The sequence below is a fragment of the Notamacropus eugenii genome, chromosome 7 (assembly GCF_028372415.1).
Source record: "Notamacropus eugenii isolate mMacEug1 chromosome 7, mMacEug1.pri_v2, whole genome shotgun sequence".
NCBI classification, from domain to species: Eukaryota; Metazoa; Chordata; class Mammalia; order Diprotodontia; family Macropodidae; genus Notamacropus; species Notamacropus eugenii.
In genome coordinates this window covers 31,489,896-31,512,096 of record NC_092878.1, presented here as the reverse complement: position 1 = coordinate 31,512,096, position 22,201 = coordinate 31,489,896, and the positions used below count along the sequence as shown (strand labels likewise).

Here is a 22,201-nt window from a genome sequence, read left to right as displayed (position 1 = left end):
TCAAAGCAGTTTTCCTTGATAATTTCTTGAAAGATGCTGTCCAGGCTTTTTTTTTTTGTTATGATCAGGGCTTTCTGGTATTTCAATAATTCTTAAATTATCTTTTCTGGATCTATTTTCCAGATCAGTTGTTTTTCGCATGAGGTATTTTACATTTTCTTCTATCTTTTCATTCTCTTGCTTTTATTTGACTGATTCTTGATGTCTCATAGAATCATTTCCTACCACTTGCCCAACTTTAATTTTTAAGGAATTATTTTCTTCAGTTAGCTTTTTGTACCTTTTTCCATTTGGCCAGTTCTACTTTCTAAGAAATTGTTTTCTTCGGTCAATTTTTGTCCTTTTTCAAACTGTTGACTCTCTCTTGAATACTTCTAATTTCTTTTCCCAGTTTTTTCTTCTACCTCTTTTATTTGACTTTTTAAATCCTTCTTAAACTCTCCCAAGAAGGTATTTTGGGCTTGAGACCAATTGAGACCAAAGGGAATGCCCCCTTTGAGGTTTTCTGGATGTAGGTTTATTGACAATTTTGCTTTCCTCTGAGTTTGTGTTTTGATCTTCCCTGTCACCGTTGTCACTTTCTGTTATCAGTGTTTGTTTTTGCTTCTTGATCATTTTTGGAGCCTGTTTAGTAGTTTTTAAAGTTGAGCTTTCCTGCTAGAGTACAGGCCACACTGTCCCAAGCTTCTTGTGCTAGGGGCCAGAGGCCTGGTCACTAGCTTTGTGTACTGGGGCCTCAGGTACTGGTAGCTTACCTGTTGATGAGATAGAATCCTAGTGGTGGTATCTGGCATGTGCTGAGGCCAGGTGGAGTTTTTCTGTATTTCTCTTGGGCTGCACTGAAGCACATGGAAAGTCTGGCCACTGAAGGATGCCTGCCCCACCTTGTAGTAAATCCTTAGGCTTCTTGCCTCAGCGCAGCAGAGATAAAGCAAATCTTCAGTCAACCCTCCTCAGCTCAGCAAGAAGTAAAACAAATCTTCAGCCATAGAAGTGTGAAACAAAATATGGAATGGTCTTAGAATATGTTTTATAGTGCAGTGGGAAGTGTGAGGGAAGGATTCGGGGCCTTATATTGTGAGAACTAATTACTTTCTGTCTTACTTGGTTATAGATAATTTGGTGGAGCGCAAGCGAAAACGACGAAGTAACCTCAACTCCCCAGGCACCCCCACTACCTCCAGCAGCAGTGCCACTGCCACTCCTCCTTGTAAAGCTCTCGAAAGTCCCCGAGTCTCTATGGGGCCTCTCTCTGGGAAGAGGAAACTGATATGCCCTGAGGAAGATCGATCCCCTGCCAAGCGAGGCAGCAAGTCTGCCGCAATGTAAATGCTCTTCCTTCAGATACCTTCATGACATGCAAATGGTAGTCTTCTTGGCAAAAGATAATAAAGTATTGTGAAAAACAAAGTAGTGTTAATTATGTGGCCTTTTGTTCTCCTGGTAATGAGCTGTGTACGTATTCAGCTAGGCAGGGCGTAAGATGCTTTCATATAGCCTCCTGTTTTAGGGCACTCCAGCTCATTGAGGAGTTAATCACTCCTTTCTACCCCCTCACCACAATATTCTTGGCAGAGTAAGGTAAAGAGGGAATGGCAATAATATCTGAAACATTTAAATGATAATTTTTGTGATGGGGGTAGTTGGGGGGGGGGGGCCTGGGAAAAGAATCAGGGCTGATGGGGGCAAAATTTAGAGGCAGGTGAAGTTTGTGGTTGTCACTTATCCATGGTACATGTGCTTCTTGGTGTCTCATTTGCCCTCAGAACCTGGGAACTCATTGTCTCACGATGTCCAGCGACTGTCCAGCACTGCTTCATTGTGGCACTTTGCATGACTTTTACTAACCTGTGTTCCATGTTCCAGTGGCTTCTCCAGTCTCTTCAACTTTAATGAATTCTTATTCCTTTGGTGCTGGGATGTAGGAAAGTAGTTTGATTAAATTGCAGTGTTAAGTTTTATTAAAAGGGCAGCTGTTTTTGTGTTCAGACTTGTTGGTTGTATCTTCATCATCTGGGTGTCAAAATGTCCCTAGATGCAAGCTTCTTTCTAGCTCGTTCTTTTATCTGGGGAAAACGTTACCTGTCATCTTCGTCTTTATATGAGCCTTACAGTCAATTTTCCTGACACAAATACCCATTTTCTTTTATTCCTGGAAAATTGAACAAAGGATCAAACAAATCTGGATGTGTCATAAACCCTTAGCTAACAGGTTCACCTCCTTCCCAGGTACTGGAAACAGTAACAGAACAGACACTGACCAGGGGGGAGTTCTAATGACCATGAGTCCTCTCCTAGCTAGTCCCGTAAACGTTTGGTTTGGATGTGTAAAAATTCTAATTATTTTTGTGTATTGAAAGATTTTTCATTTTATGCATATCACCGTGTCATTGATTTTATTATGATTTTTATTTAAGTTAAAAAAATAAAATTTTCATTTATGTTTACTCTACATAGTTGTTTTTGTTTTTTCCTCATGTAACATAGTTGTCATCTCAGAAGTAAACAAAATAGAGTGGAATGTTGTATACTACTTTGTACTCAGGCAGGTAGGATTCATTTAATTTAACGAACATTTATATGTGCCTACTGTGTGTAGAATGCTATATTCTTAGGTTCCTTGGCTCTGGTACAACGTGAGAGTTCTCTGTAATAATGTTGTTTTTGTTCTTAACCAGGTACCGTGGGAGTAGGAGAATTTGTGAGTCCATGCGAAGGTGGAGACAATGCTGGAGAGCCATTAGCTTTGGAAGACCAGAGGGGACCGTTACCCCACAACAAGACTTTGTTTCTGGGCTATGCTTTTCTCCTCACCATGGCCACAGCCAACGATAAGCTAGCCAACCGATCTAAATTGCCAGATGGTCCTACTGGGAGCAGTGAGGAAGAGGAGGGTGAGACCACTGTCCTCATTTCCCATGGAAATTTGTGGGTTTCTGACATAGCTTCCCATTTCCCTCATATTTATTCTAGTTGCTCCACTTGTTTAGTAAGCCTGTGCTTGGTGCCCTTTGTCACGTAGAGAAGCTCTAAAACAAGTGGAAATCGACCCTGAACTAAGGACGGAGGAAAGCAAACACGCCTCCTCTAAGTAGCCGACGTCTTTCCTATCCAAGTTTTAAGGAAAAGGCTGTAGCAGAACTGGTGGGAGGGGGAGAAAGGCAACTGGCTTTCAGGGGACTTTGGAAGGGGGGGTATGTGGCGATAGCAGGTCTTCTGTCAAGGACTGTCAACAAGCAATTTCTAGACATTTTTCATCCATTTGACTGCAAACTAAACGTACAATTATGTTAATAACATCATGGGGAGTTAGGAGAAAGACTTGTTCTCTGCCTTCAGAAAGTCTTGAGTCTTAAGACTCTTAAGAGGGAAAAAAGGAAAGTATGAATTTAAATAAGAATGGCTGACAAAAACACATCAATCTACCCATTATGGCTAAGGCTCAGACTTTTCTCTAATGTGATATTTGAACACTAGCTACGGATTTCTGGCTGACATTAAGTCTTGGAAGAGCAAACTGTATTTGGCGGTAGTATCACCATTAGCGATCAGCAGCCATAGTAGCTCTTCAGGGTTGTGTCTCTAACCCCAGTTAATGAACAAGCTATTTATTTTTGCTGAATTTTTAACATTAGCCAAACCTCCCTGTACAATGTTAATATTAGTTGAATGTTAGCCAAAATTTGGATTTTCTGATAAGTGCCAAGTATTCAGAGAAATGGGAAAAATGTAAAGGAGGGCAGGATTTGCAGGAGACATCTTGGAAGGCTACAGGGAATCACTTTAGCAGAAAAGAGAAGCAATTGTGCTTCATTTTTTGTTACTGGTGGTGTGTTTTATAACTTGGAGAATGAATAGGGGCATGGAAGGGACAGGAAGTGGATGAGCTTTTCCCACTAAAGAGAATTGAGGTGTAATAGAAAGGCTTCCTCTTGAACTCATTGGAATCCAAAAATATATAGCTTGTTAACTGGCTTCTAAGCTGATTATATATTTGGATTTGATTGTATAGGTAATTTGTGTTCTGAAAAGGGGACATTGATATTTGGGGCCTCATTTTTCTTTACCTTCCTAATGTTGCCAGATCTTGTTCTCATTCATATTCTTTCTCCTTTCTTGCTTCTCTTTCTCCCAGCCTTCTGCTTCTCACCCTTAAGAATTTTGATGATAAAAATCCCCATTTCATCGTCCTCATTTTCATGCACTATAATCATGTAACAGCATTGATTCCCAAGTAACTGGACTCTGAGAAGGGAAGGAGCATGAGGTCATCCTGGGGATTTATATGGGATGACGGGTTAAAGTGGTTGGTTCTAGGACTGTTAAGAATCCATTCAGTTTTTGGTTCTGTCCCATCAGGTAGGGAAAATTGTATCTCCAAATACAGACGTTGAATCCGTAGTAACTGGGATAAATTAGAGAATATATAAGACAATACAGTTGGAGGTTAAAACCTAAATAGGCACAAAACTAGCAGTCCTATAACAAAAAACAATTGAAATGAAATTACTAATGTACTAGAAGGTGAATGTGACTCATCATCACGGACTATTAAGTCAACATAATGACGCTGCATTGTACTCTTGTGGTGTCGGGTCAGACCTTTGTAGATGTCCAGTTTTGGTATTTATTTTAAGAGAGATATAGAGTAGCTAAAGTCTGCCCAAAAGAGGAATAATTAGAGGAAGAGCAAACAGAAACTTGGTGGAAAACATCAATAGGTTGAGGCATTAGATGTAAATGACTGGCTCAGGAGTTCATTGAGTGTGTGAGGTGGTACCGGAAGCAGGGACCTGCAGCTCTGATTTTCTCCTGGAGTGCTGTTTTATATTTGACCTAGAATAGTGGACTGGAGGATATCTCCCAGGTTCAGTTTTTAGCTCTCCTGTTTATTAGTTGTGTGACCTTAGGCAAGTAGCTTAACATTTGTGCCTTCCTTTCTTCTCTAAGACGAAGCTAACATTTCACTGTGCACCTCACAATAGTTGCTGTGGGGAAGGTACTTTATAAACTTAAAGGCATTATATATAAATATGAGCTAATATTATAGAGTAAGGTGATTATTTCTGGAAATTTTTGATGGGGAGGGTGGAGGGTTGAAATAGAAAACCATGCACTGGATTGGGTTTTGTTTTTTTTTTTTACATTAAAACAAATTAATCTGAATCCAGTCGGCTAGAAGCCTTAACCAGAATTTTCTCTCATTTGTAATTTCTATATTCCATTTACATTGGAGAGGAGTAAGTGACCCAAAAGAAAAAAAAAATTGATTGAGGATTTGTTTAAAAACAACACCCCTAAAGCTTTCAGGATAGAACCTGGTATCAGTGACTGCCACCTTCTACAGCAACTTTAAGATTATATGGTAATCATTAATATTCAGATTTCATCTAAATATAATATCTGATTTATCAAATAACAGGTTTTCTTTTATTATCCTCTACTAAGGCGTTGGCTAATAATACATTCTAGAAAAATTTTTCAACAAAAATTGAGACAGTTTTTCCGGATAATCCATAAATTACATTGGGATGTCTCCCTTTTTGTCCTCCAGCACTCCTGTGCTCCTCCCCCTGCCCGGCCTCTGCCTCCAACATTTTGGGCACATTAAGTGTTAGTGTGGGTGGGGGGAAAGTGTGAATGAGGGGGATGTGTGAAGGTCTATGTAAAGAGAGTACTCATCAGTTGTTCTTCATCTCCACAGAGGACAGAACTAGAGGAAATGGGCTAGTTTGCAGCAGGAGAGATTTAGGTTAGACATAAGGAAGAACTTCTTGATGGTAAGGGTTATTAAACATTGGAACAGACTATCCTGGGAAGTTGGGGGATTTCAATCCCTGTAAGCAGCCATGGTCTAGATGCAGTCCTGACTGGGAAGATTCTCGATATTCTTTCCACCTTTATTGTCCTATCTCCATTCCTCAACTGTCCCACCACCCTTTCTTCTGGCAGCCTTTTCCACCTTTCAAGAACTCTTTTGATCCATGGGGAGACCCTTGAACTGGCTTTGGAGACAGCTGGGGAGTGGGAGAATGGGTAGTAGGAAGCCAAGTATAAAATAGGAGATCACAAATGAGAAGTTTCTGGCAATAACTGGATTTTACTGGTTCTTCTCACTTGATGTAGAATTTTTGGAAGCTCCCCCTTACAACAAGCAGTATACAGAGTCCCAGCTTCGAGCAGGAGCTGGCTACATTCTTGAAGACTTCAATGAAGCCCAGGTGAGCATTTCCTCTTTTGTAGCTACATGAAGTTGCTGTACATCAGATGCTGGGGTAAGTAGGGCATGAAGTTGAGGCTTAGCATGGGGAGAATACTGTTGCTAGGAACAGAAAAGATGGGGATTGGAATTGGAAAGAAATTTGCACTTCACATTTCTGATTTTTGGCCTGTAGACTGGCATTATTTGCGAATTTCTGCAGGGGCATTAGGGCATTCTGGAGGTTTGGTGAGTTGCATTAAAGGGAAATAAGAAGCTTTTTTGGCACCTGGACGGGCTAAGGCACATGGTACTGTCTGGAGGGCTTCGTCTCAGTTCCCCTCTCAATTTGTTGGGAATACCTTTCAGGGATCATCTTAGAACAAAATCACTGAGTGTATCTGCTGAATTTCTTCCTTCTCAGTGTAATGTGGCCTATCAGTGTCTTCTGATTGCGGATCAGCACTGTCGGACCCGCAAGTACTTCTTGTGCCTTGCCAGTGGGATCCCTTGTGTGTCTCATGTCTGGGTCCACGACAGCTGCCATGCCAACCAGCTCCAGAACTATCGAAATTACTTGCTGCCAGCTGGGTACAGTCTTCAGGAACAGAGGATCCTGGAATGGTAAGGATTCTGAAGTCCATTTTGAATTCAGTAGCATTGTAGCAAATGTGCAAGTGAGAACCTGGGCAGGGCAGTACTGTGTGCAGTGATAAGCTTTGGGTGAGAAAGGCTTCTCACCCAGTAAGCATTTATTAAGTGCATATTATGTGCGGGGTGTTGTGCTAAGTACTAGGGATAAAAAAGACAATCCCAGCCCTCTAGGACCTTACAGTCTAATGGGAGAGATGCAGATAGTTATGTACAAGTAAGTTGAATATAGAATAAACAGGAAATAATTAAAAGAAGGAAGGCACTAGAATTAAGAGGGGTTGGGAAAGTCTTTCTGTAGAAAATGAGATTTTAAAAACAAGCAGAATTTTATATTTATATTTTATATTTGATCCTGGAGGCAATAGGGAGCCATTGGAGTGTATTGAGTAGTGGAGGGCTGACATGGTCAGACCTGCACTTCAAGAAAATGATTTTGGTGGCTGGAGGGTGGACAGGAGCAGGAAGAGATCGGAAGCAGGTGGGCCTGTACCAGGGTGTGGCCTGTCTGAGGAGAGAAGGGGACATATTTGAGAGATGTTGCAAAGGTAAAATCAACAGGCCTTGGCCACAGATTGGATATGGGAATGAGAGATAGTAAAGAGTCCAGAACAACTCCTACATTATGAGCCCGAGGGACTAAGAGGATGGTGTTACATTTGACAGAAATAGGGAAATGGGGTGGGGGAGAATGTTTAGGGGGAGAGATGAGTGATTTTTAGATGTGTTTAGTTTGAGATGTCTGAAAAGAAGTTGGAAATGAGAGATTGAACATCAGGAGAAGTTGGGACAGGTAAATTTGAAAATCAACACAGAGAAGAGAATTAAATTCATGGGAACTATGAGATTACCAAGTGAAGTAGGATAGAGGGAGAAAGGAACAGGGCTCAGGACACAACCCTGTGTGACACCTGTAATTAGAGGGCATGAACACTGAAACCGAGCTGTCTAATAAGTAGGAGAACCAGGAGACAGTAACGTCTAAAAGACCTGGAGAGAAGAAAGTATCAAAGGCTCTGGTTTGGTCGAAGGGAATGAGGACTGAGAAAGCCCGTTGGTTTTGGCAATTAAGAGATCGTTGGTGACTTTGGAGAGAGCAATTTCAGTAGATTGATGAAGCTGGAAGCCAGGTTGCAAGGCGTTAAGAAGAGAGTGAGAGGAGAGAAAGGCGCTTGTTACAGATGGCTTTTTTCAGGTTTAGTCTTACAGGGCAGAAGAGATACAGGATGATTTAAGGGATGGAAGGATCAAGTGCTGTTTTTTTCAGGATGGAGGAGATACGTTGTCTATGTTTCTCTAGGCAGTAGAAAGGAAACGAGGAGGCAATGAAATATGAAAAATAAGTTATAAAGAGAGGATTCTGGGAAGATAGTCATGTAGGTTAGAAAACTTTCAGCTCTCCACATTTTCTCCACAAAAGAAAGACCTTGCTTAAGAGCAGCAGAAATAAAGGGGTAAAGCAGTTGTTGCCTAACACAGTTTGAGAAGATTCCAGGAAAGACCCAAACTCCAGGGGCCTGAGTTTCTATCTGAATGAAGTGCAGACACCTCCAAGCCAATCCCACAGAGTGAACAAACAAGCCCTGGGGCAGCTAGGTTGATAGGCAGCCCCAGCTTCAGAAACTTTCATCTCCAGAACAGTGTTGGGGAGATGAGGTGGGAGGTGGGGGTGTCTGAAAGCTGAATAGAAGATTGAAGGACTTTCCACTGCCAAGGGACACCAAGCACAGCTGTGCTGACCAGATGTGTCCCAGACTGGCTGCAGGGAGGAGGAGCTAGCACACACCTAGTGACTGCAGTAGCAAGGGGCAGGGACCCTGTTGGCTGTGGGCACTTGCAGGACAGCAGAATACCTGGCTTCAGTTCCAGGGCAGAAATGACAGCTGTAGTTTGCAGCCACCCGAGGAACCAGAGGGAGCAAAATCATGTGTGGCTTAGGAGTGGAGAGAAGAGCTCTAGGGTGGGTCCCATGTAACAGTAGGAAAGATCCGAGGCTTGGGGCAGCATTCCCTGTACCTTGGGACTAGAACGTGATTGCACTGACAGCTGCTAACAATAAAATAAAACAATCAATAAATGAATGAAATAAGTAAAGAAAGGAGAAAGAACCCAACCACAGATGATTACAATGGGGATAGAGAAGATCTGGGTTACTATTGAGAAGAAGATAATGGAGCTAAAAAAGCCACTCCTATTTTCATGAGAAACGTCAAATGGCCCCAAAAAGAGTTCTTGGAAGAACTTAAAAAGGACTTTAAAAATCAAGAGAGATCAAGGAAAAATTAGAAAAAAGAAAAAAAAAATCAAGAAAATTAGGAAAAGAAAACCAACCAACTGGAAGTGGAGAATCAAAAACTTAAGGAAGAAAATAATTCCTTGAAAATTAGAATTGGGCAAGGGGAAGCTAATGATGTTCTAGAACACCACGAAATCATCAGACAAGATCAAAAGAATGAAAAAATAGAAGAGAAAGTGAAATATCTCATCAGAAAAACAACTGATCTGGAGAACAGATCAAGGAGAGAAATATAAGAATAGTCAGACCCTGAAAACTACACTGAAGAAAGGAATCTTTATACAATACTCTAAGAAATTATCAAGGAAAAATTGTCCTGAAGTTCTAGAACAAGAAGGTAAAGTTGAAATAGAAGAATTGCACTGATCATCCCCTGAAAGAGAGCTCAGGACGTAAACTTAGAGGAGCATCATGGCCAAGCTTCGGAGCTCCCAGGTTAAGGAGGAAATCGTGGAAGCAACAAGAAAAAAACAACCCAGATATCGTGGACCTACAATAAGGATGACGCAAGATCAGACAGCTGCTGTGTCCTGTAGCGGGAAAGAGCTGGGGTAATAAGCAAGGGTAATTTATCCAACAAAGTGAAGTACAGTCCTGCATGGGGAAGAAAATGGACAAAAAAGGAACTGAAAAGGGGAAATATAATACATAACATCCAAGCAAACGAGGGCTCGGTTATCTAATACAGATGGGGCATGAAAGGAAAAACTTGTACAGAAGAAGCTAGTGGGGAGGCGTGCTGCAACCTTACTCTCCTCAGAAGTGGATTAGAGAGGGAAACACATGTAGGTAGGTATGTATAAAAGTCTTCTAAATTCAGGAGGGGAGAGGATAAGGGGAGAGGATAAAGGAAGGACTTCAGAGGGGTGGGTAGGTTAAGGAATAAGAGGGCAAGGTAGCAGGGAGAAGTAAAGCGGAGGACTGGTGGGGGGATAGAATAAATAGGGTGAGAATAGGGAGGAAAATGCACAACAGATCATTGTAGCTTAGACTGTGAATGGGGCAAATTTACCCACAGAATGGAAACGGATAGCAGATTAAAAATTTTAATTAAAGAGTTTGTTGCTTTCAGGAAACAAAAATGAGAGATGAACACAAAGATAAAATAAAGGACAGGGGTAGACGTTCGTATGTAAAAAAGAGCAAGGATGGTAATCATGATCGAAGACACAGCTTAAAGTTAAATAGGTTTAATCAAAAGTAAAAGATAGAAAAGCGACACTGTGTCGATGATGTTATTCAACATTGTCTTGGACCATTTAAAACACCTGGACACATTCCTGCCAGAACAGACACAGGAAGTGTATGAACATGACCCTGAAACACTTGACTCAGATCTAAATAATTGAAGTAATGTTTATTTATTGATCATGGGTAGGCAAAGCCAATATAAATTTTTAAATGACAGTTTTACCTAACTAATCTATTCAGCGTCTTCCCAATTAAATTACTAAAAAATTATTTTACTGAGTTAGAAACAACAACAAAGGTCATTTCTAAGAACAAAAGGTCAGAAACTTCAAAGAAACCAGGAAAAAATATGTCAAGGAAGATTCAGCAGCATCAAGACTTAGACTGTATTATAATGTGAGAGCATTGTTGTAAACAAGGATAATTTCAATTATTTTTAATGAAAACTTTCTTACACAGATAAAACATATGCAGTGAAGAATAGAAGGAATGCAGAAAAGTGGGAAAATAGTTTCCTAGACAGTCTCTCAAATAGGATGTGATTGGGTTGGAATTTTTCCGTGGTGTAGGAAATGATGAGCTGGTTGTTGTAGAAAAACATGGAGACTTTCATCTATGAAGGAAGATGCTATCTACCTTCAGAGAACAGATGATGGGAGGAAGTAAGCATAGTATGTCTTAGATATTTTTGCTTAAGTGTATATGGATATATTTGTAGATATCTATGTATATGTCCCCAGATCCATACTTCATTGTAGCCTCCTCTAGGGTGGGAGGAAAGGGAGGGGCAAAATAAAGTAAAAAGGACAAAACCAACAAAGAAGCAAAGCTGGGCAACTTTGAAAACAACGTGTAGTGTTTATCTTATAGGTTTTCTTGAAATGGAAATGTATTTTTATATTGAATCCTTTTACGGTCTACTGTATACAGGGCAGGTTTTCTTTTCTTTTCTCACTTTGTATTTAAATTTAAAATAAAAAATTCGCAAAAAGAAATGTTACAAAATAGGAATGACAAATGGGGCAGTCTTTTGGAGGGAATGGGATGGAATGGGATCTCTTGAACAAGTGTAGAGATCAGCCTTGTTAAGCCCCACTTCTTCGTGTGGGATAGGAGTGAAGGACATACAGTAACAGAAGGTATCTGAGTGTGAGGAAGGAGAAGACGTACCTTACGGTGAATGACCTCAGTTTTTTCCCATAAAATACAAGGAGGCAAGGTTCTCATCTGCCTTTGTTCAGCAGCACTTGTGCCAGGAACGATCCAAGGCTGAGGCTTGGCAGCTTACAATCAGTGATAGGATAAGGGGCCTAGGGACTCAAGAAAGGATTGTGTAGAGCTAAACTGGTTCACCCATGGGATCCAAGAGAATTAGTCCTGAAGTTAAAGGTTTTTGAAATGTGTACAAGGATTTGCATAATTTAGAGCATTTAAAAATGTTTCTGACCTCTGGGAGGATAGGTTCGGGAGTGACCCTGAACCAGAGGACCAGTTAGACTTGAGATAATCAGAGCAGTGGAGGGGGTAAGCCTACCAGGATCTCCACACTAAGGCCTAAAAAGAAGAGTTTTGAAGGGTTTATTTGCAGAAATTGTGAATGTGCAAGAGCGTGCTCCTTCAGGAAGCCTGCTTTTCAAAACATCCAAATATACGAGAACTCTCTATGTAGGGTTATTGATTCTCTTGTTTTCCCCCAAAGAAGATTAAGACCTGCGTTTGCTCTTTTCCATCTTTGATTCTGTTCCCTTTTTTGTAGGCACCCCCGTGAGAATCCTTTCCATAATCTGAAGGTCCTTTTAGTATCCGACCAGCAGCAAAATTTCCTGGAACTCTGGTCTGAGATCCTCATGACTGGGGGAGCAGCCTCAGTGAAGCAGCACCACTCAGTTGCCCAGAACAAAGGTATCTATTGAAAGGATGTTAGGAAGCCCCTGCTTCCCCAAGAAGTGCATTGTTCCTCTTGCCAACGGCAGGCTAGCTTTTATAATGACTGGGCCTTGTGGTCAAAGTTCCTGTCCTGACAGGTAGATCTTGCTCGTGTTCTACTGAGAGAAGACAAGCAACTTGAAGAGGTGAGGTGAGCCACCATGACACCAGCACAGGGCTGTTCTTAGTTTCCGCTTGGTTCCAGTGATGTATTTGCCAAACCTTTTCCCAGACACAACCATTCTCTGGGTTCAGGGACGCTCACTATGGTATCCTTCTACTGAAACGTCCTAATTCAAATAGATATTTGATGGACGGAACAGGTCTCTAGTTTGGGCAAAGTGGAATGGGCTGGCTAGAGGGCACGTCCTTCCTCATAACAGAGGGCTGTGATGTATTTCTTTCCATTTGTTTTCTGCTCGTTCTTTCAGATGTTGCTTTGGGGGTATTTGACGTTGTGGTGACAGACCCCTCGTGCCCTTCCTCAGTGCTGAAGTGTGCAGAAGCGTTACAGCTGCCCGTGGTGTCACAAGAGTGGGTGATCCAGTGCCTCATTGCTGGGGAGAGAGTTGGATTCAAGCAGCATCCGAAATATAAACATGATTATGTCGCTGACTGAAGATGCTCGGCCCCATCAATTTCATTCCCTGCTATTGTGAAGACTGTGTTTTAACCAGGTTTTAAATGTGTCTTGTGTGTAACCGGACTTCATGCATGGATCATTGTATATAGTTTTCTTTGCTGAACTTTTATGATAAAATAAATGTTGAATCTCTTTGGTTGTAGTAACTGATTCTTTATCCTTTGTTTTTTTCTGAGTTTCTTTTGGAAGGAAGGAATAGGAGAAAAGAACATTACCTGTATGGCAGAGGTGCTTGAACCACTTGTTTTTAGTATTTTGAGAAATGTATTTCAATATAATTGGTTTCCTTTGTAATCCTATGTATTTCATGAATGTGAAAACAGTTCTTAGGAGTGGATCTACAGATTTCACCAGACTGCCAGAGGGGGTCCATGTCAGGAAAATGATCAAGAACTCCCAACTGTACGACTTTTAAGCAGAAGAGAGTCCTCATCACCTTTTGGAAGAGGAGCATCTGGCCTTGCAGATAAGGGGGATGAGGGGCTTTCAGATTTGCTATTTGGTATTTAGTAGGCTTAGTGGTGACCATTTTTGTTTTTTCTAGTTAATTTTGTACCAAGACATTCCAAAGAAAAGTGGAGAATATTCTTTGCCTTAAAATATTTCTTTCCAGTGAGTATATGACTGGTAAGTTACATATACTTTCTCAAATATGAAATTACTAAACTTAGGGATGCTAAGATCCCACTGAACTTTGAAGGGCTTTCCTTTGAAGTATGGTAAGCTGTCCTGTGGAGCTAGCTAGCGGAGAGTCTAGGATTGGGCTGGGACCGGGTCAAAAGCTCTGAAGTCCTATAAAATGAAGTAGCTGCCTGAACACTTAGAAATTTTCAAAACTCCAAAAAGGCATACATTTAATTACTGTAACCATGGCCCTTACTACCAAAACCAGTTAAGGTAGTCCCTTTGAGGTCTGTGGTAGAAGGAGAGACCACCTCCATCCATCTTTTTTAGGAGATACCTGAATATCTCCCCTTTCCTCCTGCTTTCTAAGAGACATCAATGGGAAAATCCCTGCTCAGTGACTGATTGCCTTGAAGAGTGAGGGGATATTAGACTAGTTTTAATCTGCTACACAGAGAAGCCAGTACCGTGGTGAGGGTTTAATAAATACTTATTTTGATGGTGTTACGACACTCCTGATGACCTAGGTTCAAGCCCTGTCTCTGCCACACAGACTATTTCCACTTAACTCCTTGGCGCTCTGGGTACCTCTAAGGCCTGAGTTGCAGACTGGCTGCAGAGCTGCATTGATGGAGGGAGGGGAGTCTCCCATACCTCTGAAATACCACCCATCACCCCCCAGAAAAAAACAAAAAAACAACTGCTAATTGCTTCTGCTTTCGTAGCACTAATATAGTTGGGTGTGGAATTTGTGACTTAAACTACTAATGCCCTTTTATAGCTGAAATTTCACATGGGGTCTTTATTCTATTTCCCTCCCCCCCGCCCCCAGCTTCTGTACATCTTAATTCTCTGACAGACACAGCCACTTAATCATTAAGTTGAAGCTGAGATAGTTGGAAGTTGTTTGATTTTTTGATTCATGGATTAAGATCTTTTAGCTTCTTCAAAGACAGTGGAAAAACTGTGAATAAGGAAGAACAGCTATCAAGTCAATAGAAAGTTTACCTGTTGCCCTTCTTGCTAATGACATCTAGAAATCTAATGTGCAAAAACGATCCTCTTTCCAAATGTGTGCCATAAGCAGATCTGACTTTCCGGTCATATTATAATGATTGTTCAGAATGTATTTCTAATAGAAGTACACGTTCAGTCACGGTCACTTGACTATTAACTAAGTCATGCTTTACCACCAAACTCATAGAAGGAGGATTAATAAACTCTTCTACAAGGCCAGAAAAAAATTCGCTTCTGTTTTGATGTATAATGAAGCTAACTTTTTTTTTAATGGTGACAAATGATATCCTTAGTACAAGTTAATGGCTTCATGACAAGAGAGCAGATTAAACTGCATTTCTCAGTTATAAAAGTAGAAGAGAATGTTTCCATGAACCTTCAGCAACAGACGGAATCACCTCTGGACGGATGGAAACTGCAATCTTGCCAACTTAGCTCCTGAATCTCAACCACAGGGTTCATACCCCAAAACTGCAAAAGAAAAAGACACCATCACATACTTTTCCTGCAAAAAAACTATAGATGTGAGACAGTTTCACATTCAAAATCAAGGAATCGTAGATAGCTCCTAGCCTGTCTTCTGTTACCATCAAAAGATCAGCTGGGAGGAGGCTTAGAAAAAATTACTAAGACCAAAGAAGTCTTTTTTTTTCTCTTTAGGAAAAAGTTTGAAGAAAGATAAATGGTAAAACTGAGCAAATGATTCCTACTATGCCCTCTTGCTCACAAACCCACACTATAAGAAGGGAGAAAAAATCGTACTGAAGAGACTGTTCAGTATAAAAAAGCTTGATCTTTTTACATGAGGCAGCATGACACAGGCAGAGGGCAGCCCACTGGATATAAAGTCAGAGAAGCTGAATTCAGTACCTGGTACTGCTATTTATGTGACTTTGGGCAGTCTGAGACATTAGGTGTCAATTTCCTCGTTGTAAAATAAGGGGGTTGGAGTAGAAGATCCCTCCGGTGCAGTGTATGATTCCAGGAACCTAGTCAGCTGAATACCTAACCTGTGCTTACCTGCCCAGAGTCCCACCAGCCTGGGTGTAATACTTGTTGTAATCCAGTCGTAGCAGTAGTTGAGCCAAATCTGAGTTTATTTGATGATTCCGGACGCTGGAAAGGATCTTAAAGAGGAGTGAAGACTGACGGCTAAAACCCTGCAGGAAGGAATAACAGGGATTCAAGCGAATTCACCCCAAAACCTCATTCTTCTTTTACCTATAGCTGGAGAAGATGAAGAGTTTCATAGGAAGTGCCTTGAAGTCCAGGGGACTGATTGTGGCTGTACACCAGGGCAAGTGCAGGGAACAGTAACAAATGCCAACTGACTGCTCTACCCAGTGCTGGGTCACAGATACAGGGTGGGCGAGGAAGGGTCTTGTACCTAGTAGGGATGGTGTTACAGGCCAAGGAGCAGTCACAGGCTCCAGGCTATGCACTGAGCAAGCAACAACTTGAGAAACAAGCTATGTGGCCCTGATCTGGGGAGTGGGGCTGGCAGCTGAGGGTGGGAAGGGGTCTCAGTTTCAGCATCAAGCCTAGTCTGAAGCTGGTAGGATAATAACCAAGGCAAGAATTCTAGACCAAAGGGCACCCTTTGTTCTGTCATCCTAAATTGCAGAGCTTTCCTGTGATAGTGGCTGATTCCAGCAGCAGTCCACTGGAACTCCAGTAAGCAGCAAGCCTCCAATTGTGTTGCTCAGACCCCAAACCAGGCCAGGAACCTGCAGAGCTGTGATCGTGAGGAAGGCACTCATTTCACCTTGGATCAAACCTCTCTGGGAGCACTGGAAGCTTGCAGGTCCAGCCTGAACTTCCCCTGAGACCTTGGAATAACAATAATACCCCCCAAAACGCAGCATCAAGACCCAAGAGGACGCAAATATAGCCCAGTCTGGACTTCACATAAAGACTGAAATCGAGAAGTAAGCTGGAAAAATGAGCAAACAGAAAGAAGAATCCCACCATAACAAATTATTGGTGAGTCAAGCAGACGCAGAAGAAAAAAATGACTCCAAAACATCTATAAGCAAAGTCTTGAAGAAAAATACAGCTTGAGTACAAGTTCCTAGAAAGGAAGATGCAAGAGCTTACTTTTTCAATGCACAAAGACTTTTTCTTGTTTTTTGCGGGGGTTCCAAATTCACACATTCCCTTCACTCCTTACGAAACCCAGTAAGAAAGCAAAAAACTCCAAAACCTATTACAAGTATGTCTAGTAATGCAAAACAAAGTTGCACGTTAGCCAAGTTGAAAGCTTAAACAATTTTCTTTATACATAAAAGCAGTAGAGGAAAAGAACTGGATGGAACACAGAATTAGAGAACGAATAGTTTGAACAAGAAGAACAACCGTACCCATGCAAAAGACTCCATGAAAATCAGAATGGGCTAAAGAAAAGAGAACGATTTCATGAGACAAGAAATATTAAAACAATGTCAAGGAAACTGCCTCCATCTCTGGGAACCAGAAGGCAGTGTCAGTTATCCGGTAGGGATTTGTTAACCGTCTATTGTGCCTGGAGTGTGCTGAGCACTTCAGATACGGATAGAGGCACAAGGTAGTTTCTGTTCTCAAGGAGGAAACAACTCTGTACAAACGAGCTGGACACGTGGTAGATCTGAAATTCTCCAGAGAAGGAACGCCTCCCAGTGAAGGGGATCAAGAAAGACTTCCTGGAGAAGGCAATGTTTCAGCTGGATCTTGAAGCCAGGAAATGGAAATGACCAGAAAGAGAATTCCAAGCATAGGGGGCAATGACAAGGCCTGCAGTTTGGAGACAGAAAATCATGTGGGAGGAGGAGTAAGGAGGCCAGTGACACTGGATCACAGAGTACGTGGTAGAAAGGCAGCAGAGGGCTGGGTATGGAGGGCTTTGAATGCCAAACAGGGTTTTATACTGGATCCCGGGGGTTATAGGGAGCCATTGACATTTACTGAGTAGGAAGTTGACATGGAGAAATCTGCACTTTTAAGAAGATTAATTTGGGAGACGAATGGAAGGAAGGTGGACTGGAGTGGGGAGAGCCTAGAGGCAGGGAGATCAACCAGTAGGCTATTTCAATAGAAAAGGAATGAGGTAATAAGGGCAGGTACTAGAGCATTAGGTGCAGTGTCAGAAGAGAGGGATATAGGACATGTTTTGATGTAAAATCAACAGGACATAGGAACAGATTGGATATGGGGAGTAAAAGAGAGTGAGGACTTGAGGATGAGATCTAGGTCTGGTGTTATCCTCAGCAGTAACAGGAAAGTTCAGAAGAGGATAGCTTTTTTGGGGAAAGTTAATGAATTCAGTTTTAGACATGTAGAATTTTAAGATGTTTCTGGGAGGAAGCCAAGAGGGCAGAGTAGCATGAAGCAGTATAACAAGCTCCATCCCCTAAAAAACCAAATTACTCCAAACAAATTTAGAAAACTCACCAGACTGAATCTTGATGGGTAAATCTAGGAAAAGTAACACTGAGTCATTTGTCCACTCCAAGTCATTCTAGGGAGAAAGATGGAGAGGTCTGCGAATACTGGGGATGAAGTCTGGTACAGAGCACCCCAGGCATGAAATACTGCAGCTCTTAGGGAGACACTGTGTACTAAGGCAAGAGGAAACCCCAGACCCATATTAGGGCACTGCATACAGAAAGCAGGAACAGGTGTTAACTGGCACTTTTGGTAGCCACTACCCAATTCTGGGTCACAGATTCTTGGCAGACTGAGAAGGAAACCTGTCCCAGGGGGTGGTAATCCTAAACCAGAGAGTACAGAAGTAGTAATGATGTGGGTCCCAGAATGGGGTGCCAGCTTCTAGCCCAGTGTGATCACCTGTAGAAGAATAACCCTCGTGGGAATTCTAGACCAAAGGGGAGCTGACAACTCCATCACTCTGAACTGGCAGCTTTCCAGGTAGCTGGTAGGGTAAAGTCCAGCAGCCTACTGCTGCTCAGATCCAAACCCAGGGCAGGATCTTGTAGAGCTCAGATCAAGAGGCAGTGATCAGACTTTGCTCAGGATCAGACCACTTTGGGGACACCCCAAATTACAATGTTCAATACTCCAAGAAAGCAGCCACAGGATCTGCCTAGACCTTCCCTCCAGAAGTGTGGAGGGCCCATGCCTAACATCAAGTTTGAAGTTAGGAAGTAACTATTATGGTGGCAGGGAAGCTCCAGACAAGCCTCCATGAAAAGATTACTCCAAAATATCTAAAAGCAAAGCCTAGAAGAAAAATACACCTTGGGCACAAACTCTCTTGTAATTGTTGGAAGAGACAAAGCAAGAGTTTTTAAAAAAAGAGATGAAAAGCATTTTTGTAAATTAAGTGAGAGCATGTGAGGAAAAAAATGGAAAGGAAACAAGAACTATGGATGAACAAACTGAAAAAGGAATGAACAGCTTGGCACAAAAGGTGCAGATCCTTGCTCAAGCAACAAACTTCCTGAAATTAGAATGGACCAAAAAGAAGCCAATGATTCTATGAGGCATCAAAAAATATTAAAAGTCAAAAAGGCTGGAAAAAATAGAAGAAAATGCAAGGAATCTCACAGCAGAAACAACCGAACTGGGAACCTCATCAGGAGAAAAAAAATTTAAGAATCATTGAACTATCTGAAGCCCATGGACAAAAATAAGAGCCTAGACATCTTACTTCAAGAACTCGTAAAAGAAAACTGCTTATATCTCTTGGAACTTAGAGAGCAAAGCAGAAACAGAAAGAATCGACCAATCACGTCCAGAAAGAAACTCCCAAACTAAAATTCCCAGGAACATCATAGCCAAAATCCAGAGCTTCTGGGTCAAAGAAAAAATGCTCCAAGTTGCCAAAAAGAAAGAATCTAAATATCAAAGAGCCACAGTTGGAAGCATACGTGATTTAGCAGCCATCAGTATAAGGAATGGAGAACTTGGAATACAGTATTTCAGAAAGCCAAAGACTTAAGGTTAGAGCCAAAAATAACATCAGTAAAACTGAGTATCATACTCAGGACTAAAAATTGACTTTTAATGAAACAGAGGACTTTCAAGCATTCCTAATGAATGCTTGGTAGAAACTCTGAAGTTCAAACACAGGAGTTAAGAGAAAAATAAAAAGGTAAACAAAAATGAACAATGAAAAAGGCCTAGACAAGTGTAATTGCTTACATGCAAACATGGGGAGATGATATGTCACCTGAATCCTATCATCACCAGGAGTCATATGAAATCTAATTAGGCAAAGCCTGGGAGTGGTTTTGCTGATGTCTTGGTGATCTTAAAAGAATGGAAAGAGGGGGGAAGTATGATATATTCAGGAGGGAGGGAAGGGAAAGGTTAGGGAAAACTACTAACTTTTGGGGCACAGCTCCCAATTGCTTTCCAGAATGGCTAGACCAAGTACAGCTCTACTGACATGATGCATTAATGTGCCTATTTTCCTATATATTTTCCAGCATTTGCCATATTCCTTTTTTGTCACTTTTGCCAAACTGAGGAACATGAAGTGGAACCTCAGAGCTGTTTTAATCTGTATTTCTCTAATTATTAGTGATATAGGCATTTTTTTCATTTGACTTCTGAGAGCTTGGATTTCTTCCTCTGAAAACTGCCTGTTTATAGCCTTTGACCACTTGACAACTGGGAGACTTATTCTTGTGAATCTGAAATATTTCCCTTTAATTTTGAGAACTATGTCCATTATCAGAGAAAATTGCTGTAAATATTTTTCCATTTTTGCTTCTCTTTCAACTTTAGCTGCACTGGTTTTGTGCACAATCAAAACTGTCCTATGATCCTCTCTGTTCTTTGTTTGGGCATGAATTCTTCCCCTCTCCAAATATCTTACAGGTCATTTCTTCCTTGCTTTTAAAATCTATTTATGATGTTACCCCTTATGTCTAAGACACATACCCATTTGGCTAGTACCTTGGTATACGGTATGAGATGTTTAAACTATTTACTAGTTTCTGCTAGACTGCTTTCCAGTTTTCCCAAGTTTTTGTCAAATAGCAAGTTCTTACCCTAACACCTGGGATCTTTGGGTTTATCAAATACTAAGCTACTGGGCTCATTTGCTTCTATATATTATATACCTAATATGTTTTCCTGATCAGCCTATTTCATAACAAGTACCAAATAATTTTGATGACTGTTTTGTAGTATAGTTTAACATCTGGTACTGCAGGCCTGCTTCCTTCCCTCTTTTTATCACTATTTCCCTTGAGGTTTTTAGTCTTTTATTCTTTCAGATAAATTTTATTATTTTTCTTAGCTCTATAAAGTAATCCTTGGATAGTTTGATTTGAATGGCACCAAAGAAGTAAATTAATTTAGGCAGCAGTCATTTTTATTATGTTGGCTCAGCCTACTCATGAGCAATGAATATTCTCCAATTATTCAGATTTGTCTTAATGTTACGAGTGTTCTGTAGTTGTATTCATACAGTTCTTGTGATGACCTTAGCAGGTAGATTCTCAAGTATTTTACACATTCTGTAGTTATTTAAAAAGAATTTCTCTTTTTACCTCTTCCTCCTGAGTTATGTTGGTAATATGCAGAAATGCTAATGATTTCTGTGGGTTTATTTTATATCTTGTAAATTTGCTGAAGTTGTTTGAATTAATTCTTCAGTTAACTCTCTCGAGCTTTCTATGTAAACCGTTACATCATATGCAAAAAGTGTAACTGTGTTTCTTCTGTCCATGCCTATTGCCTCAGTTTCTCTTTCATGTCTTACTGCTCTAGCTAGCATTTCTAACATTCTATCAAATTGTGGTCGTGATAATGGACATCCTTACTTTACCCTTAATCTGATTCAAAGACTTATAAGTTTATCATTACATATAATGCTGGCTTTGGTTATAGATAAATACTACTTATCAAATTAAGGAAAATACGTTTATTCCTGTGCTAGTTCCTAGTCTTTTTCAAACAGGAATGGGTGTTGTATCTTGTCAAACGCTTTTCTACATCTCATAAAATCATGATTTTGGCCATTATGATTAACATGGTCAGTTAGGTTTATAGTTTTACTAATATCTAACAAACAATGCCTTCTTGCTATAAATCCAACGTGGTCATACTGACATGTCTGTGCTATGTTGCTGAAGTCTACCTGTAAATATTTCATTGAAACATTTTGTATTGTTTTCATTAGACATATCAGTTTATAGTTTCCTTTTCTTTGTTTTAATGTTTTTTTAAACTTATCCAATGAGGAAATTTGTTTTGTTTGACTATACATATTTATTACAAGAGTTTTGTTTTACTTTCTTTTTCATTGATGAGTGAAGGTGGGACGGAGAGAAAGTAGATTTAGGTTAATTGAAAAAAAGCAAAATTTCATTTAAATAAATTCCACAGAAGAGGATGGCAGCTTACTCTCTAGCTGTCAGGACTGTCCCTGTCCAGCTCCATTCTGGCAGACTTACCTTCACTAGAATACTCAGCTGGGCAGCCCCACGCTCATCTAGAGGGCCCAGATTCTGGCTGACCAGTGAGCAGAAACTGTGACAGAGATCTAGGATTTCATTCAGGCAGTGGAACACCTATATTAAAAAAAAAAAATAGTAAAAGAAGGAAAATGGGCATGTTATGGGGAATGACAGCTTAGAGGATTCAGGGTCTTCTATTCCCAAGAACACGCCTACAATTCTAACCTTTCTTCTTGGGCTCCAGGCTT

General features: G+C 40.8%; 1 protein-coding gene and 1 pseudogene across 13 annotated transcripts in view; one reads left to right on the top strand and one right to left on the bottom strand.

Annotated features, from left to right (window-relative positions):
• Positions 1 to 13,052, top strand: part of LOC140513776 (TP53-binding protein 1-like) — a 115,773-nt gene extending 102,721 nt beyond the window's left edge. For 7 of the 13 annotated variants that reach the window (XM_072623773.1, XM_072623772.1, XM_072623770.1 and 4 more), the window contains 5 exons: positions 2,679 to 2,894; positions 6,127 to 6,221; positions 6,624 to 6,823; positions 12,094 to 12,239; positions 12,695 to 13,052. In XM_072623773.1, the coding sequence (XP_072479874.1) occupies positions 2,679 to 2,894; positions 6,127 to 6,221; positions 6,624 to 6,823; positions 12,094 to 12,239; positions 12,695 to 12,882 (845 nt within the window). In that variant the 3' untranslated portion in view covers positions 12,883 to 13,052. Of the gene's footprint in view, positions 1 to 1,114; positions 2,453 to 2,678; positions 2,895 to 5,704; positions 6,222 to 6,623; positions 6,824 to 12,093; positions 12,415 to 12,694 lie in introns of those variants that run through there. The other 6 variants (XM_072623779.1, XM_072623778.1, XR_011970348.1 and 3 more) reach the window with 5 other exon arrangements.
• Positions 13,053 to 14,784: 1,732 nt separating this feature from the next.
• The window catches only part of LOC140513786 (gamma-tubulin complex component 4-like), a 28,220-nt pseudogene continuing 20,803 nt past the window's right edge, over positions 14,785 to 22,201 (bottom strand).